Consider the following 19525-nt stretch of genomic DNA (forward strand, 5'->3'; position numbering starts at 1 on the left):
ATTAAATATTTGTATTTAGATTTTTCAGGTGCATTCTTTCTGAGGAAATGTTAAATTACTATTTTTTTTAATCAAAGTTTTTACTTTGTTTAAATCAATATTATAAAGGTGTATAATTTTGTTTGTTTTAGGTGGTCTTGCAAGTCCATGATTTGTGTGTGAATGCTGATTTTGGCCGATATAAATGACGATGCTGGGTGCACTATCAGCTTATGTAGTTGCTAAACAGGTGAGTATCGGTAATCATGTAATTTTCTCACTCACCTTAATAATTCAATACAAATGAGAGTAATTTAATGCTTTGTATGTGTATGTATGGATGTATGTTTGTATTTGTAGCTAGCTACGACCATTTATATAGAGTGATACGAAAAAAAACAGGCGGGTCTCCGATGGCGTTGAGCCATGGAGCGCAAAGCTCATGCTATCAAATAACAACTCTTACAGCCCTTGTTTGATTGGATGCATGCTGTAGGAGGCATCCATTTGATTTCTTTTGTTGATTCTCTTCGTTTTTGAGTGCATTCTCTGAAAAAGTTTTGTGCACATTTTATCTCGGGTCATTATTTGTTCCTCTTCTAATAAAATATTTTCTAATAAAAAAAGGGTTGTGTTAACAGGCACAGGAAACAACAGCTTTTTTGACTTTTTTTGTTGTAATTTTTTGTCCTTTTTATAGTTTTATGTCATTTTATCAGCTTTATAAGCTGTCGGGTCAACTTCATAGAGAGAAAAAAAATATTAAAATAAATTATGAGACTAGTTTTATGCCTTTTTCTTTTATTTATCCAATTTTTTTATTAAATGGGACTTACGTTAGTCCAACCTTAACAAGCACTACACGGTGCTTGTTAACGTTTTCCATAAAAAAAATATAAAGTGATACATAATATTCTCAATTAGTTACTTATTTCTTGGATGATTTGAGCAACCATGAATTGATGATTGTCCTAGTGTGCTGCTGGTCACTTCTATTAGTTTATAATCTGACCGCTTATATGAATTGAAGACCAATTATTTTCTTTAGTTTATGATGATGCATTGATGTAAAAAAGCTACTTGAATTGATGGAGATGGATGCTAGATGGCGATGATGTAACTGGTGATTCACTGGATGAGTGGATGGTGATCTGTGTGTATCAGCTAAATTGAGCTGTATTTAATTTGCTGAGCCTTTATGCATATTTTAGCAGACAGTCACCTTTTTGTAAATAATGTAAATTGGTGTTATTGAATGCTTTAGCCTGCACCTTCCGGTGAACTTCTTGTTTCTTCTCCCTTTAAAGTTTGAAGTGCTTAAGCAGTGTACCATTTGAGCTTTCAAGTCCAAGGCTAAATGAATTTTCTGGTCTGCAGGCAGGGGCAGTGCCACCTTAAGGCCAGGTGGTCCTAGGACCACCCTGACCTGAAATTTTTTTTTATATATAATAATTTAAAATTTTTTATTTGTCTACCCTTCAAAAAAAATTTGGAAACACGCTCAAAAATTTTTTTTTTTATGTCAATAAAATTAAATTTTGCTCCCTAATTTGTTCTACATTCAGTGGATGAATGATTGTTTGGTTGTGTACATTGAAAGAGATATAGCTTGTAGCATTGGTAATGAGACTATCATGCAACGATTTCAAAATATGAAAACGCGTAGATGGAAATTGTAAACTTTATGTATTTGCTTGTTTTTTTATTGTTATTGTTGTTGTCAATATATGTATTTCTCTTTTTATTAAATTGTATAATTTATACTTTTTAAGGAACACTCTAAGAAAAATTCCTGGAGCCACCACTTTCTGCAGGCAATTCAAACAGCTGATATCTTACAACTTCCACCCTCCAACTTGAGACGGGAGCTCCAACATCTGCCATGTAGATTTCATGTGAAACAGCCAACTCATGTTTTTCAAATATTAGCCACACATGGAAGGAACCAAAAGCCAAGGATGTCAGCTTTTGCTGTTCCAGATGGAAATAATAAAGCTGAAATGGGCAGTTCACTTGACGATCCAGTGCTTGTGCTTTCTAAGAGCAATAAGAGTTCCAAGGATCCAGATGTGAAAGTTGTTGCATCTAGTTCACACTCACAAGCCAACTTTTGTCCAAATTCTGAGCAGCCAGGAAGCCAAGGAACACTTCTTGACAAGCTAAAGGCAGTTCACAAGGCAGTTCACTTACATATATTAGCATCTGAACAATGGAATACTTTTCTACTTAAATTATGTCACAGGTACATATAGTGACTTTCCAGATACAGTTTATAATTGCCTCCCCACCCCACCCCACCCCCCCCCCCCCCCCCCTCTTCCAAAAAGAAAAAAAAAAAAGGCAAATCTGTTATTCTGTTTAAGTTCTTGAGTAATATGTTGTCTGGCAGCTGATCCTATAATATACCACCACTCAATAATGTCATATTAATGAACCATCAAAGATGCACTTTGAACTTTTTGTTGAATTCTTCTTACATTTAGTACTTCAAACTCCCCCCTCCCCCCCTTCTTCCAATAGGATGTGTCGAAATTTTATACTTCTGCTCTCGTTAATCTAGTTGCATGTTACTTTTCCAAAAGTTTTACAAGTGATCCTTTATATAAATGCACTGTGGCCAAAATTCAACCATACATTGAGTACATCTCTAATGATGTCCCCATTCCCAGACCATTTCTTACTCCTGCAACTAAATAATTTAAGCAACCAAACTGATTGTTTGAATTTTATATTGATAGGAACATGTTCATTGATGTCATGATCGTCCCTGCAATAATAATTTTTTACTTATTTTTTGATAATGCTATGCAATAACAGGTTTAGTGTCTACTTTTCAAATTTGGTAAAACTATTTTATTTTGTGAAGCACTAAATTGCCGAACAGGGTAAAAATTATGCTATCTTTTTCGAAGTAAATCCACTTTTTTAGTCTTCTTGAAGTTTATTCTGTAGGGAATTTAACCAAAATTCCCAACCTATGAGGAACAAAATAAATAGAGAAAACACGCGTCAAAGAAAATAATCACACGCACAAGACAATATTTACGTGGTTCGGCAATTTGCCTACGTCCACGGAGTTGCAGGGATTTCACTATTATCAGGGAAAATACAATAGTGCACAAGAACACTCTCAAGAAACCCAAATCCCAATTACACCCTAGCACTCTCTCACAGAAAAAATAAGAATAGAAACTGACTACCTCTCTTTTCTCTATTTTCTCTCATGCGACTGCTCACTAGGTTAATTAGGATTTCTCTCTTTTTAATCTCACACGGCTGCACCTTTTTCTTGTCAAAACCTAATATATATATATATATATATATATATCAAAGTCGGCTAAAAGGTGGTGGGTTACTATTCCAAATAGGAGTTGGTCAAATAGTGACCGACTTAGGCAATGAGGATGTGGGCTTGTGACAATTCAAGCCACACACGGCCCATTCCAACAAATCTCCACCTTGGCTTGAATTGATCAAGCTACACGAGCAAACTCCTCCATCAGCTCCACCTTAGCCCTTAAGGGCTCACAAGCTGCAAACATTAGCCACAATCCTCCATAACACAGTCCCTCATCCCTGCAACTCATCCTCCTGTCCTCAAGCTAGAAGACCAATTGAAGCTGCGCACAGCTTCAACTTCTCAATAGTGACACCCTTAGTCAACATGTCTGCCGGGTTCTTAGATCCACAAATTTTCTCAAGCATTACCAGCTTATCTTCAACAAGATAACAGATAAAGTGGTATTTTGTCTGTATGTGCTTCGACTTTGAATGAAAAGCCGAATTCTTGGCAAGAAAGATTGCACTCTGACTGTCACTGTGTAGAATGCCCATCTCCTGCTTCTTACCCAATTCATCTACGAAACCATGTAGCCAAATCATCTCCTTTCCAGCTTCAGTTGCTGCAACATACTCAGCTTCTGTAGTAGACAAAGTAACAATCTTTTGTAGATTTGAAGCCCATGATATAGCTGTACCACCAAGAGTGAAAACAAACCCAGTAGTACTCTTTCTACTATCAATATCACCAGCAAAATCAGCATCTACATAACCCTGCAGTTTCAAACTTGCACCTGTGAAACAAAGACATGTATCTGATGAACCCTTCAAATATCTCAGAATCCACTTGATTGCCTCCCAATGCTGCTTTCCAGGCCAACTCATGAATCTGCTCACAACTCCCACTGCATGTGCAATGTCTGGCCTTGTACACACCATAGCATACATCAAGCTGCTAATAGCTGAGGCATAGGGCACCTTGCTCATGTGGTCCCTTTCTTCTTCTGTCTTCGGTGATTGTTCTTTGCTTAGTTTGAAATGACTACCCAAGGGTGTGCTCACTGGTTTAGCTTCATTCATGTTGAACCTGCTGAGAACTTTCTTCACATACTCTGATTGTGAAAGCTTCAATGTACCATTAGTCTTGTCTCTAATGATTCTCATACCAAGGATTTGCTTTGCAGCTCCCAAATCCTTCATTGCAAACTGTTTGGACAATTGCTTCTTCAGATTATTAATCTCCTCAATGCTAGACCCTGCAATAAGCATATCATCCACATACAACAGTAATATGATGTAAGAATTGTCAAAAAACTTAACATAGCAACAGTGATCAGCTTCACATCTCTTGAACCCAATTCTGTGCATAAAACTGTCAAATTTCTTGTACCACTGTCTAGGAGCTTGTTTTAGGCCATACAAGCTCTTTCTCAGTTTGCATACTAAATTCTCTTGTCCTTGAGCAATGAACCCTTCTGGCTGAATCATGTAAAGGTCTTCCTCCAAGTCACCATGAAGGAATGCTGTCTTCACATCTAACTGCTCAAGATGTAAGTTTTCTGCAGCCACCATTCCCAGTACTAGTCTGATTGTTGACATCTTCACAACTGGAGAAAATATTTCTGTGTAGTCAATGCCTTCCTTCTGCTGAAACCCTTTAACAACTAATCTGGCCTTGTAACGTTTGCTACCATCATGCTCATTCTTTATTCTGTATACCCACTTGTTGTGCAAAGCCTTCTTTCCTACTGGCAATTCAGTTAGTTCCCATGTTTGATTCCCCAACAAGGAATCCATCTCATCCTTCATGGCTATCTCCCACTTGCTTGAATTCTCATCTTGCAAGGCTTCATCATAACACTTTGGCTCACCACCATCAGTCAACAGGAGATAATTTAAAGTGGGTGAATAACGCTGTGGAGGTCTAATGTTCCTGGAAAATCTGCGAACTTCAGTTACAGGTGTACTCAGATCTACCTGTGAATTTACATTCTCCTTATCTTCTTCACCCCTTTTCTGGACAGTACCTTCAGTCAATTCATCTAAGTTGACAAACTCAGATTTCTTTTGATCTATCCCTGTAATATCTGACACTACAGTTGACCTGTCCTTGTACATAACCTGTTCATTAAATATCACATTTCTACTTCTGATAATTTTCTTGTTTTGTTCATCCCAAAACCTATAGCCAAATTTCTCATCACCATAGCCAATGAAAAAACATATTCTAGACTTTGCATCAAGTTTATTACGAGCATCAGAATCAATATGAACATAAGAAATACAACCAAAAACTTTTAAGTGTGAAAACTTTACCTCTTTACCGCTCCAAACCTCCTCAGGAAGTCTGAACTCCATGGGAACTGAAGGTCCTCGGTTTATCAGGTAAGCTGCAGTACTAACAGCATCAGCCCAAAAAGTTTTTGGTAGTCCAGCATGCAACCTCATACTCCTAGCACGCTCATTGAGAGTTCTATTCATGCGCTCAGCCACACCATTCTGCTGTGGTGTCCCAGGAATGGTCTTCTCCATTCTAATTCCCTGTGCAGCACAATACTCACTGAACCCTCCATCTATGTACTCTCCTCCATTATCTGACCTCAAACATTTTACTTTCAAACCTGTTTCTGTCTCAACCATGGCCTTCCACTTCTTAAAGGTTTCAAATACATCTGATTTATTTTTCAGAAAATAAACCCATACCTTTCTACTTGAGTCATCAATGAAAGTGATGTAATACCTTGAACCTCCAAGGGATGCAACCGGAGAAGGCCCCCACAAATCAGTGTGTACTAACTCCAATTTTTCAGCCTTCGGTGTCCTGCCAGTTTTCAAGAAGCTCACCTTTTTCTGCTTTTCTAAGATGCAACTTTCACACATGTCAAAATCAATGGACTTCAATTCTGGTAGTTTTCCTTTTGACAGCAGCATCTTCATCCCTTTCTCACTCATGTGACCAAGTCTGCGGTGCCATAGGCTTGTATCAATACTTGCATCAGCAACTGCAATTGTGTCTCTTGGACTTGAGGTCATGTATAGAGTACCAGTTTTCTTTCCACGAGCCAATACCCTAGCTCCCTTTGTAACATTCCAAGTACCACCAACAAATAGTATTGCATGTCCTTCATCATCAAGTTGTCCAACAGAAATCAGATTCCTCCTCAGGTCAGGAATATGTCGAATCTTCTCCAGTAACCAAACAGACCCATTGGGTAACAATATTCGAACATCTCCCATACCCACAACATCCAAGGCTGAACCATCAGCCAAATACACCTTACCAAAATCACCTACAACATAATTCTGTATGATTTCTCGGTGTGGAGTGGTATGAAACGAAGCTCCTGAATCCAAAACCCAATCATCAAGTGGACTGTCTACTGCAAGAAGTAATGCATCCTGTACCTCTTCTGTTACAGCATTAGCAGAATCATCTTCATTCTTCTTCTTAGGACTTTTGCATTGATTCCTAAAGTGACCTGTTTTCTCACAATTCCAGCATTGTACTTGTTGGCCTGATCTAGATTTACTTCTGTTCCGATTAGAATTTCTGGATTTTGATCTGCCCCGATTTGAATTTCTGTTATTACCTCTGCCTCATGTCTCAAGGTTTAGGGCAGAACCAGATCCTGAGGATTCACCTGCATCTCTTCTGCGAATCTCCTCAGCCAGAATTAAATCTCGTATATCATTGTACTTGAGTTTTTCCTTTCCTGTAGAATTGCTTACTGCCATCCTCATTGCCTCCCAACTGTTTGGCAAAGAAGCCAAAACGATCAGTGCACGGATCTCATCATCAAAGTCAATTTCTACAGACGACAATTGATTTGTGATAGTGTTAAATTCATTCAGATGTTGTGCTACTGATGCATTCTCTGCCATCTTCAGATTGAACAGTTTCTTCATCAAGTGCACCTTATTGTTTGCTGACGGCTTTTCATACATACCAGACAAAGCCTTCATCAGATCTGCTGTGGTCTTCTCTTTTACAACATTGTGTGCAACAGACTTAGACAGAGTTAACCTGATAACTCCTAGTACCTGTCTGTCAAGAAGAGCCCATTCCTCAGCCTTCATAGCCTCAGGTTTTGTCCCCAAAAGAGGCAGATGCAATTTCCTCCCATAGAGATAATCTTCAATCTGCATCCTCCAATACGCGAAGTCTGTGCCATCAAACTTTTCTATTCCAGACGTCTTTCCTGCTTCCTCTGCCATTGCTCACACTCAAACCTAACCCTAGGCTCTGATACCAGTTGTAGGGAATTTAACCAAAATTCCCAACCTATGAGGAACAAAATAAATAGAGAAAACACGCGTCAAAGAAAATAATCACACGCACAAGACAATATTTACGTGGTTCGGCAATTTGCCTACGTCCACGGAGTTGCAGGGATTTCACTATTATCAGGGAAAATACAATAGTGCACAAGAACACTCTCAAGAAACCCAAATCCCAATTACACCCTAGCACTCTCTCACAGAAAAAATAAGAATAGAAACTGACTACCTCTCTTTTCTCTATTTTCTCTCATGCGACTGCTCACTAGGTTAATTAGGATTTCTCTCTTTTTAATCTCACACAGCTGCACCTTTTTCTTGTCAAAACCTAATATATATATATATATATATATATATATATATCAAAGTCGGCTAAAAGGTGGTGGGTTACTATTCCAAATAGGAGTTGGTCAAATAGTGACCGACTTAGGCAATGAGGATGTGGGCTTGTGACAATTCAAGCCACATACGGCCCATTCCAACATATTCTTCCCCCTATACTCAAGTTGTTATATAGTAATCACATTCTAATCAATGAATACTTTGTCCTAGCAGAAATTACTTGGTAAGTGCAACAAACTTAGTACATTTTTTGGCACTGAAATGCCTTAATCTAGAGCAGCTCAATGATGATCTTTCTTCTGTTGGTCTTTTGAATTTGGAGATCGCCAATTCTCATATCCTTGCAAGTCTTACTGCAGCCATCCGATTGCTAGAAACTTTGAAATTAAACTCTTTGAACACGAAGGAGAATATTGGTCCAGGAATTGACACCCAAAATAGAATAGACCAACTAAAGAATGAGAAGTTCACAGTACATACAATGAAGAAGGCATTCTCTGATGGGGAGTTACTACTGGGTCCACTTCAACATGACAGAACTACTCATATTATGGTCACAGTTGGCCAAGAAGCCCTTGGGAGTGAAATGCTTATAACTGACCTTATCAAGATGGGGGCCTCCATTATACGGATTAATTGCGCACATGGAAACCCAAGTGATTGGAGTGAGATAATCAGAAGAGTGAAAAGAAGTTCTCAGTTGCTGGAGAAACCATGTCGAATTCTCATGGATTTAGCTGGACCTAAGCTCCGAACAGGCAAACTGAAGCCAGGTGAATGTGTGATGAAAATATCGCCCAAGAAAAATGCTACTGGAAATGTGATCTTCCCTGCTCAAGTTTGGCTGTGTCATAAAGGAGCTGGTCCTCCTCCTGCTCACTTCACTCCTGATGCAGCTCTTTTCATAGATGACCAAGAATTTCTCAGCAAGATCAATGTAGGTGATAGTGTGAGATTTCATGACATTTGTGGAAGAAAAAGGATGCTTAAGATTTGTAGGAGGCTGGATGTATTTTCTGGCACTGGGTATGTGGCTGAGTGTTCTAGGACTGCTTATGTTGAGTCGGGAACGGAATTGTATGTTAAGAGAAAAAAATTGAAGTACCCAATTGGAAAAGTGGTGGATGTACCTTCCATAGAGCCATTTATAAGATTGAGAGTTGGAGACTTGTTAATTATATCACGAGATCGTTTGTGTGAACAAGATGAATTGCCTGGACCCACTAGTTCTGCTCCTACAATAGCTTGTTCTTCTGGCCTTCTATTTGATTCTGTCAAACCAGGAGATCCCATTGCTTTTGATGATGGAAAGATTTGGGGAGTAGTTCAAGGAACTAGTATCTCAGAGATTATTGTTTCAATCACTCATGCAGGTCCAAAAGGTACTAAGCTTGGATCTGAAAAATCCATCAACATCCCAGAGAGCAATATATGGTTTGAAGGCCTAACTTCAAAGGATCTTACGGATCTTGATTTTGTTTCTGCTAATGCTGACATGGTTGGAGTTTCATTTTTCCGAGATGTTCGCGATATAGTAGTTCTCCGCCAAGAATTAGAGAAGCGGAAACTTCAAAATCTAGGAGTTGTTCTAAAGATCGAGACAAAGAGTGCATTTGAGAAATTGCCTCTGATGTTGTTGGAGGCAATGAAGTCTTCAAATCCTCTAGGGGTGATGATCGCAAGAGGAGATCTTGCGGTGGAGTGTGGGTGGGAAAAGTTGGCTGATGTGCAAGATGAAATTCTATCTGTCTGTAATGCTGCCCACATACCAGTCATTTGGGCAACTCAAGTGCTGGAGTCACTTATCAAGTCTGGGATGCCTACCAGAGCTGAGCTAACTGATGTAGCCAATGGAAGGAGGTAAGATTCAATTTGTTACTTACTATTTCGTGGATTGATTAATGACTTGTTTAAGTTGCATGAATATTATTAATTTTTTCCTTCGTGAATTCATGGTGTGTGTTGGTATTGTTATTTGTCACCTATACATGTTATGAATGAAGACATTTGCAACTTATTGTGACTACCATTATTCTTCAATTCCATATCTTTGGTTTGATGATGAAATGTAGTTTTGATATTTTCAAAGCACATGTCGCCATTCAAACTTTCAAGTCCAATAGCCCTATCACCTACTCATTTGAATTCCGGGAAATAATTATTTCAATTTGCTCATAGCAGTTTTCTGTATAGTTTTTAAATCCCTTTAATATTATATTTGTATGTGTGCGTGCGTGCATGCATGCATGTGATTCTATTTTCTTTTCCCCTCTCCTTTTTGATGGGAAAATAAGCACATGAATGATAATTGCCAAGCAGGACTAATGGATTTATGATTTGTTTACGCAGGGCAGGTTGCATCATGTTGAACAAAGGAAAACACATTGTACAGGCTGTTAAATTCTTGGATGGCATCTTAGATGGAAGCTCCATAAAGATGTAAGCAGCACTTAAGCCTCTTGTACTCTTCAGCCACTTGTTTCAGTGCAAGCTCATCTGCTTATCGTGCAAGGTATATAAATCTCCTTGTTTATGTGCAGCAAGAGGTTTCCATTTGAATTTAGGACATTAGAGGGGTTTCAATCTGTAAATACTTCCCACTTTCATCAAAGCAATCATTTAAATTTTTCACATTTTACTGCCGTGGTAATTTGAACCTACATTCAGTGTGTGAAGATGAGGATCAATTCTGTGCTTGGATTGATTCTGTATATAAAATTCCTTTACATTGGTATAGTTTCTGAGCTTTTAGTTTGGGTTGATTATCCATATGTTCAGAACATTTCTGATTATAGGCTGCCACTCCATATAGCTTTTTGGAAAATTAATTTAAGGCAATCCAAAGCATTTGTGGCTAAAAGTAATCTTTCTTGTAGTGACTTGAACTTGGTCTGTTTGCATCCATTTAAGTAAGCTTAAGAATTAAGAATCTGTTGTCTAGCAATCTTGGATTATGTTGGTTGTTATGTTGTGTTTCTCTGTTTGATGAGCTGCCCGATCCCATTTGTACACATATGAAGGCATCTACTGCAGCTTTGGTTTCATTCTCTGAAAACCGTTTTAGAAGTTTCAAAGAGCAGCAAACAACATTGAAGGGGGAAAAATTCAAAATCATACATTTCACAAATAATTGACAGTATCATACATTATTTAAGAAGTTTAATTTTTTGTTTCCTACTCTAGTCATTCACTGAAAACACTAGCAAGCCAATCACTGGAAAACCAGTAGTGTATTCAATTGCCAATCATTACAATTTACATGGTTTGGCACCAAAATAGAATAGTCAGAGCCCAGAGCGGCATAGGATTTTTATTCAGCATGAAAGGGAATTAGTACCACACATTGAGGCGTAAGTGGTCTTACACAAACTCGGTGAGTTCCCGTCCCGTAAGCCACTGGGTGGACTTTATAAGCACATCTTCATGATGGCGGTGGCTTCGTTGCCAGGCACGATAGCGGGGGCTGCGGCGCCAGGCTGCTAGTATAGATGAGGCTGCTAAAGGTTTCCACCTCTCCAAGTTAGATCCAGTGATGTGGCTGAGCATCTTGCTAAGCTGCCACCAGTTTTGAGTGAGTATAGTCTTGAGGTCACTAGCCCTTAAAGCAAAAGCTTCAACTTTTGTATGGCATCTAACAGTCTTGGGCGAGATGGGGAGGTTGGATAAGTCGGTTAAGGAGAGGGCTTTGAAACCCCATTCTAAAATTTCTTCACCATAGAATTGACCTTTACCAAGACACTCACTTTTATCACCACCACTACTTGTATAGGTCCATGCAATGCCTTGCGTGACAAAGAGCATTGCATCGAGTGGTTCTCCCTCTCGAAAAATATAGCTGTGCTCACTGTGGTGCATTGGCTTGAGATGGTCGAGAAACACTAGCAAAAGTTGATTGTTTATGTTTTGAAACCTGGGAACCTGGCTTAAACACATTCAACAAGAATAATGAGAAAAGTTTAAATATCAAATCCAAATGATTGATTATATAAGTTTAAACAGGAATTCAATAATAAGAACTAATTAATAAATTGTAAAGGCCAAGCTAGTAATATGACTGTCTTTGTAGAAAGATGACACATTTTGTACTTAATTGACTCAATATAGCCACATGAATAAGTTTAATTGGGAACCTAAGTCATTGCACTCAGCAATTTGTACCTAAGTTTTTCCCTATGAAAAATCACATACTAAACCAATGGTTTCTCTGCATAAATCCAGCAATGCTCTCTCTCTCTCTCTCTCTCTCTCTCTCTCTCTCCTGATAGTGAACTCAAGATCTATTTCAACCCTTCCCTTAACCATCTGAACCAAAGGCATGAGTCAATTTTTTTATTATTCATATAATGCATGCTACTGAAGTCATTGAAGTTTGAACCATCAAAATAGGTACCTTGCAACAAGTTGTTGAGAAAGGTCAGGCATGCAAAGAGAATATCTAATTTGTAGAGAAATGGTGAAATTGCTCAACTTAGGGGGGAAAAGTTTCTTCTTTCTTTTCAAATTTAAAGTTTTGGGATCAATTTGGCAGATATTTGAGATAATAGGATTAGAAATTTGTTTTATCACTTAGAAGATTACATATTAATGCCAGGAATTGATCTATCACTTAAAATAAAAACAGAAGGTACATGCAAATCACATAATATGACCAAGAATATCATCGGGATTAACCCTTAGTCTCTGTTCATGATTTCATTTATTGATTCAGAAAATATATAATCAAGAAAACAATTTCAGAGAAGCTGATTAACTTACTCTCTTTAGCATATCCAAGCATAGATGGCGCTTTATATTAGATTTCTTGCGAACACTAAGAAGCAGACTTTCTACATTAGCATCTTTGTCACCTTCTAGTATGTCTTTTACACTCTGCATGATCTCTTCATTTATATACTGAGGGAGATCATTCTTTGAGATCCATAATTCTATATCTATTTCTTTCAATGTCATCTTCCTTCTTATCTCCTCCGACCTTGTAGTTGCCAACTGCATATATGTCTGTTTCACAACAAAGTTCATTCAGACATCTAATCCTATATAATATAGGTATCATAAAAGCATTGTTTTCTACATATCCAGAGTATCTCATCAAACCTTTAAAATTGATATGAGAATTAGAATCTGTTAAAGACTTACTAATATTTAAACCTGTCATTGTTATATTAGTCCAAACCCATATTTGAGCTTAATCCCATTGTTATATATATATATATATATATATATATATATATATATATATACACAAATGCATTTGGTTTGATTTTTGGTCAAATCTAGTCAAATTTTGTCAAAGTCATTTTTTTTTCCATGACATATTGTAGTTGTGTCCGATTTGAGTGAATGAGCTTAGTCAACGTGATTGAATAACTAGGAGCTGTAAATATTTGAAAAAAGGAAAAAGAAAAAAAAAAGAAGTGAAAAGAGAAGAATTGGATACTAACCTGCACATTTCCAATGAGATATAAAAATAGTAGCAAGCCAGCAACAGAAATAAAAATTGCGAAGCAGCCTTCCCAAATATAGTCACTTGTTTGGAGGTTTTGACCAAGAGAACTGCAAAAATAGCCCAACTAAATCAGAAATTAAAAACTTTTGGATGAAAAGACAAGATTTTTATTTATTTTATTATAAAGAATATTTGCAGGTGTGATCACTACCCTGCACCACTTAAATTCCCGCATTGTGTTATGACCTATGATGTGGGATCAGCCAGGCACTAAGTCATAATCAAGTTCTTCTCATTACACATAATAATATGTTACACATTTGATATGTGAATTGATTAGAAAAAGGGAATATGCAAATGTTGAGGCAGACTGAAACCCTACTTGAAAACTTAATAGTAAGATATATGTATGCAATCACTAATAAAAATTAAAAACTACCACATCTTAAATTAGCTCAACAGGGAATAGTGAAGTTTCTAACATGTGCAATTGCAAACCTTAGATTTCGCAGGCCCCACCAAAAACACTGAAAGAATTTTTGTGGAAAGTCTGTGGACTCTGCAACACCTGACTGAAGGGCATCAAGATATATTCCAAAATCAAATAGTGTCGTATTTGTTGTTTTTATAGGGCAAAAATCATCTAGGAATGTGTAGTTTCCTGAACTGTGATCACAGTTTAAAGAACTGTGGACACATCTTGGATGATTTTCACAGGCTATGTCCCAACAAGCCATTTCTCTTTGAATTGAAAAGAAATACCAAAAGGCTCCCAATACCTATATGATCAGAAAGTAATTACACATCAGTAAATTTTCATAAATTAGGCATAAGGACATCCAAACCATTTTACTGGACAAGCATTTTGTTTGTACATGCATAGTTTGAAGAAATTGAGAAGAAAAGGCATGTCTAAAACTAAGGTCACATGATGTAATAATTTCTTGAGTTTCAATGAAATCATATGATTTAAAAAAAAAAAAAAAAGAAAAAGAAATCAGAATTTAATCAAACTTACATGGCTGGCAAGGATGTACAGAAAGAAATTGAATAAACCTTTGACCCATACAGAGGTTTTAGCAAACTTTCTGGCACTCCTCGTAAGTTCCCTCCAGGATAGGTAGATTCGAAGAATTCGTGGCACATATTGAAAGAGAAGAATAGAGTTCATCAACTTTCTTGTATTCAAATATTTCACGCCTCTCGCTGAAAAGATAACTGAAACAACAACCTGACAAGATAAAGGACGATGTTAATTTTAAGAATAAGATCATTATGAGTGTGAGCATAGCCAAATTTCTAAACATTAAGCATCTTATAATCTAACGGACATATTCAATGTTTGAATCTTTTGTTCCCAACTATCAAATTATCAGAAAAAGTAAGTCTTCCTTATGTACCTGTGGGATGGGAAGAATAGCGAGAATGTCAATCACGAAATATGGCCAGAAATACCTCCTAGCTATTTTCCTAGCATCTTTAACTAACACAGGTTTTCCAAATTTCCGAGAGGCCTTGTCTATAAAACCAGTGCGAAATTGCAAAATCATATGAACTATGTGAATGATATCAGTCATCGATCTCAAAACAATAGCTGTGGCCCTCAACTTTTTGTCTAACCTAATGCACTTGTTATCTTCATTGGTCACAGGAATGTAAAAGAACAAAGGATCCAATGATACTGCAATTACACACGACACTACAAATATTTTGTTCCACCAATGAAGGAATAAATCCCGTGGGTGAAGAATTTTCAGTAATGCCTTTTCCTGGGAATGTAATCCATTATTAGCCGGAAAGTGCTCCTCCTTAGTTTCTATCAGGCAATCCGGACTCCTACATAAAAACAGAAGAAAAAACAGTAATATATAACTCAAAGGCTCAAGCTCACAACTATTATTTATATATCAAGGTTTGAATCCATTTTTCCCATTGTTATATATATATATATATATATATATATATATATATATCAAGAGGTGATGGAATGGAACTAACCTCCAACAACCGTAGTTTGGTGAATTATTCATAACTAGAGTTTATATATGATACAGTGCAATCAACTCTAAACTATTAGTAGGCCTGAATGAACTTCTTTATGCACCACAAGCTTCGGAATATTGATACCAACTGGAGAGATGAGAAATGTAGGTAGCATTTTTCATGTATCCAAGTGCAAAATCGCCAGGTGAACTGAACACCATAAGACATTATCAAGAAGAAGAAATTTTCAGAAGCATTAGAATCAGTCAATCAGGACAAATTGTCAAAGAAAAAAAAAACTTATAACTAAATTATATATATTGAAAAATTACCAATCGTCTCAAAATCTCTAATACCATGATAAATTACCGATTATCCTAAAATTTTAAACTATTAAAAAATGATTAATTTGATCATTTAATCATAATTCTAACACACACACATAAAATGAAACTGATAAAAGAGAAATGAAATTATGTAAATAGATTATAATATGCACTGTATGCAAATAGATAAAGTAGTGCCTTGCTTCACAAACTCAAGGAAGAAAAGAGGCAAACCATAGTGATGGTTGTAAACTTCAAGTTTGCAGCAATGGTGAAAATTTGTTCGATTTCTTTCATTAGTTTAATATAGATGTTGATAAAAAGCTCATTTAACAGTGAGATATGATCCCCAAAACTCCACCTTAATATGGTGAAGAAATACAGCTACGTTACAAGTTCATTAGTTATACCTATTATAGATCGTTTAAACTCCAATATCTTTACCTATTAAAGAGAAGAAATATTACAAGACGATAAGACCATTGATTATATTCCTTTTTTTTTTCCTTATATCAATTTAAATGTCTTGCTTCTATTTTTTGAGATGAATATCTCCACTATTTTAAAGATATCAGGCACAGTGAGTTGAAAAGCTTTACAAAAAAACATTTTTAGAATAATTATGTAAAGAAACTCAATTTCCAACTTGTTGACTTCTGTGAGTGCTGAACAGTTTACGCTCATATAAATCTATCACTTTTCGTCCATCACTTACAACTGCATAAATCAGCAAGTTATGACAAAAACAAACATGAAGAGTCGTCAATCACTCACAATTACACAAATCAACCAGTTGTGACAAAAGCAAACACTAGGAGAGAGAGAGAGAGGTGGTGTATCTACTTACAGTGAAGTTGAACCCTGTAGAACTCAGTCCAGTGGGCGTTTTACAAGGTCGAGCAAGACTGCAAGAGACACCGAGGATTTACAGAACAAAAGCGTGGAAAACGTTGAGTTGGGATAGGATTTTTAATGTGTGAGGAAAATGTAAGAAACAAAGCACTTGCAATTATTTCGGTTCTAATAATTTGTTAGTGAAGTACTGACAGTCACACTGATCATGTCTTTTTCCTAATAGGTGTCAAGCTATGAATGACAGAGGAAGACTTTTTTTCCCGAGTCAATTTAGCCGCCCAACCACACAACCAGAATTAAATTCTTAAGATAATGTTTGGCTGAGTCTATAGATAGAAAAGTAGAAGTGTCGAAAAATATTAGAAGGATAAAAAAAAAAAAAAAAAAAAAAAAGTAAGAGAACATAAAATATTTGTAATTACATGCAATAACTCAAGAAACAAAAAATGATGATTGCCAATGACATGGAGGTCAAATGACTTTTTTTTTTTTTTTTTTTTTTTTTTTTTTAAATAGTGACAGTCACATGGAGATGACCCTCCAAAATTTTTGAATCTTTAGTAAAAATAATACGTAAAAGACGAAAAAGTTGTGATAGGCTTAAGATGAGATTTTGATGCTCTTTTTCTCATAGCTATCCAACCAAAATTAATACTTGAGTGAAATTTATTTCATTGAAAAAGTAGATACTTGAGACTTCACACAGTTATGTTGAATCTGAGAATCTCACTTAAGCGAGAATAAAATAAACTTCAGTGGAACAAAATAGCGGTGCGAAAAAATCCGACTTTAATTAGAAAACAGTTTGGGCTCTATTTTAACCCTACTTTGCACTTTAGATTAAGCACCTTATGCAAGACTTTTAGAGGCAAGAAATAAAGCTATACTTTAGCTAAAAAGATCTTACTTTTCGTTTCTTCATGGTTCCATTCTGTGAGTACATAAGAGAGCATTCATGAGAAAATACTTCTAGTTTGTACCAATAAACATGATCAAAAGGTTAAAACCACAATGTCTATCAAATCTTCAAGAAGCCTGAGTAACCAAGAGATTGATTTGTCGATTGACGGATTGACTTGCAGCAGTAAGTAACTTCGGAGGTAGAAGAAAGGAGTCTGTAGTTGTTATAGTTATAGTAAGAGTGAGGAGCTTGGGTACTCAGTTTGACTAAGTATAAGAAAGTCACGTGAATGATGTGTATACCACAACAATCTTGAACAATGGACTTGTTTTGTTGGGCTTTACCACGGTTTGTCTTTATTGTTGGGTTTTCACTTTATACTACGGGTGTGTAGAAAATCTGCCAACCTTTCAAACCTGACCTGACCCAACTCAACTTGCCGGATTAAGTCGGTTTTTAGGGCTTGGTAGATTGGGTTGGGTTACAATTTTTATTTTTATTATTTTTTTTTTTTTTTTATTTTTATAGTGGGTCGGGTTGGGTTTGAGTCATAAAATTACAAACTTGCCAAACCCGACCTAACCCACCCATATTTTAATATATGTTTAAAATATATGATATATTTAATAATTAAAAAAAAAAAACCAATTGTAAAGCATTTCCTCGGTTCCTACTATCATATATAATATAAAATTCTATTTGTTTTTTTTAATATATATTTAAATATATTATATAATTAATAAAAAATTTAAAAAATTTTAGATATATTTTGTTTATAACTGAGTTAGAAACTCATGTATATTTTGTTTATAAGTGAATTAGGATACTAGTTTATTTATATTTTGTTTATCAATTCAGTTGGATACTTAAACATATTTTGTTTACAACTAAGTTGGAATATTAGTTTATATATTAATGTATATTTTGTTTATCAACTCAAGTGGCAAGTGTGATATATATTTTTTTAATGTGGGTTGGGTTGGGTTGGACTTATGTGATGGGTTGGGTTGGGTTGAATTTTTTTTGACCCACCATAGTGGGTTGGGTCAAAAAATCATCTCAACCCAACTCATACACACCCCTACTTTTTACTTTGTGAATAAATCATTGTCCCCGTGTAAATGTGTTCGTTATTTATTATTTTCAATATTTTTAGCCATGCAAACCTCTTGATTTGAATCTTGACTAAATAACTACTTGGTTTAAGTCTTAAATTATTCATTAAAATTGGTAGTAAGCTATTGCAGGGGTCTAAACTCTAAACATCATTTTTCAAGAAGCATCATGAGAAGTTATATTAGTATGGCTTGAATCTCTTCACAAATGAGATGCTAATCCAACTCAATATATTTGGTGTGCTCGTAAAAGATGAGATTCACAGTAACGTGGGTGCCTTTGTTGTCATAGTAAAGTCGCATAGGGCCATTGTGTTGGGAAAAATTCTATATAACTGTGAATAAATTTTAGCAAGTATAGCGAAAACACAACTATACAAGAACACAAAGATTTACGTGGAAACCCTTTCTCCTTGAAAGGAAAAAACCACGGGACAAATTCTAAATAATTTCACTATATTAAATAGAGATTACAACACTTAGAGATACAACTTGAGCAAAGAAAAAACTCTTTTTTTCTTTTCACTCACTGCTCTCTTCCTCAATGTGTATCTCTCACAATTTTTTCTTACTCTCTCTATTTTTCTCTTACTCACGCAGTTATTAGTCCTCACTTTTTGTGGGACTTCACTCTTCACCCTTCTCCAAATGGCCGAATGGCCTTACTTTATATTTCTTCATCCTTTTCTTCTTTTCTTCCTTCAACGTGTCTCACAAGTTTAGGCCCTGTTTGGATTTTTTTCCTCACTCATCACTTCTCACTCAATTTTTGTCATTCATCACTTAAAATACCCCAACTCCCTATACGAAGTCTGTTTGGCACTATCACTCAACTTGTCATCACTTAATTTTTTCAATTGTTTGTGGGCCCCATACCTGTAACTTGGTGCAGCTTTTACTTTTTTTTTTTTTTTTTTTTCCTTCAACCCCCAGTACCCAAACTGACCGAACCCAGTGAAAAAAAAAAAAAAAAAAAAAAAAACCTTAATGAAGAAGACCGAGACCCAGCATGAAAGGAAAA

At 36.1% G+C, this 19525-nt stretch overlaps 2 protein-coding genes across 4 annotated transcripts; one reads left to right on the forward strand and one right to left on the reverse strand.

Annotated features, from left to right (window-relative positions):
* The first annotated feature begins 129 nt into the window (after positions 1-129).
* On the forward strand, positions 130-10738 carry LOC126699179 (plastidial pyruvate kinase 4, chloroplastic). 2 transcript variants are annotated; one of them, XM_050396844.1, is made up of 4 exons: positions 130-229; positions 1794-2221; positions 8092-9738; positions 10228-10738. In XM_050396844.1, the coding sequence occupies exons 1-4, from the start codon at positions 185-187 to the stop codon at positions 10319-10321; spliced, it is 2214 nt and encodes a 737-aa protein (XP_050252801.1). In that variant the 5' UTR covers positions 130-184; the 3' UTR covers positions 10322-10738. The 2 variants fall into 2 exon arrangements, with proteins under 2 accessions (XP_050252801.1, XP_050252802.1); XM_050396845.1 differs by having other exon boundaries at positions 10233-10738.
* Positions 10739-10967: 229 nt separating this feature from the next.
* Positions 10968-16682, reverse strand: LOC126699180 (cyclic nucleotide-gated ion channel 1-like). 2 transcript variants are annotated; one of them, XM_050396847.1, is made up of 9 exons: positions 16481-16682; positions 16280-16350; positions 15323-15517; positions 14725-15160; positions 14343-14555; positions 13823-14103; positions 13320-13431; positions 12634-12876; positions 10968-11796 (listed from the first exon to the last, which is right to left on the reverse strand). In XM_050396847.1, the coding sequence occupies exons 3-9, from the start codon at positions 15352-15354 to the stop codon at positions 11239-11241; spliced, it is 1875 nt and encodes a 624-aa protein (XP_050252804.1). In that variant the 5' UTR covers positions 15355-15517; positions 16280-16350; positions 16481-16682; the 3' UTR covers positions 10968-11238. The 2 variants fall into 2 exon arrangements, with proteins under 2 accessions (XP_050252804.1, XP_050252803.1); XM_050396846.1 differs by lacking the exon at positions 16280-16350.
* Between the last annotated feature and the right edge of the window lie 2843 nt (positions 16683-19525).

Source organism: Quercus robur, chromosome 9 (assembly GCF_932294415.1).
Source record: "Quercus robur chromosome 9, dhQueRobu3.1, whole genome shotgun sequence".
Lineage (NCBI taxonomy): Eukaryota > Viridiplantae > Streptophyta > Magnoliopsida > Fagales > Fagaceae > Quercus > Quercus robur.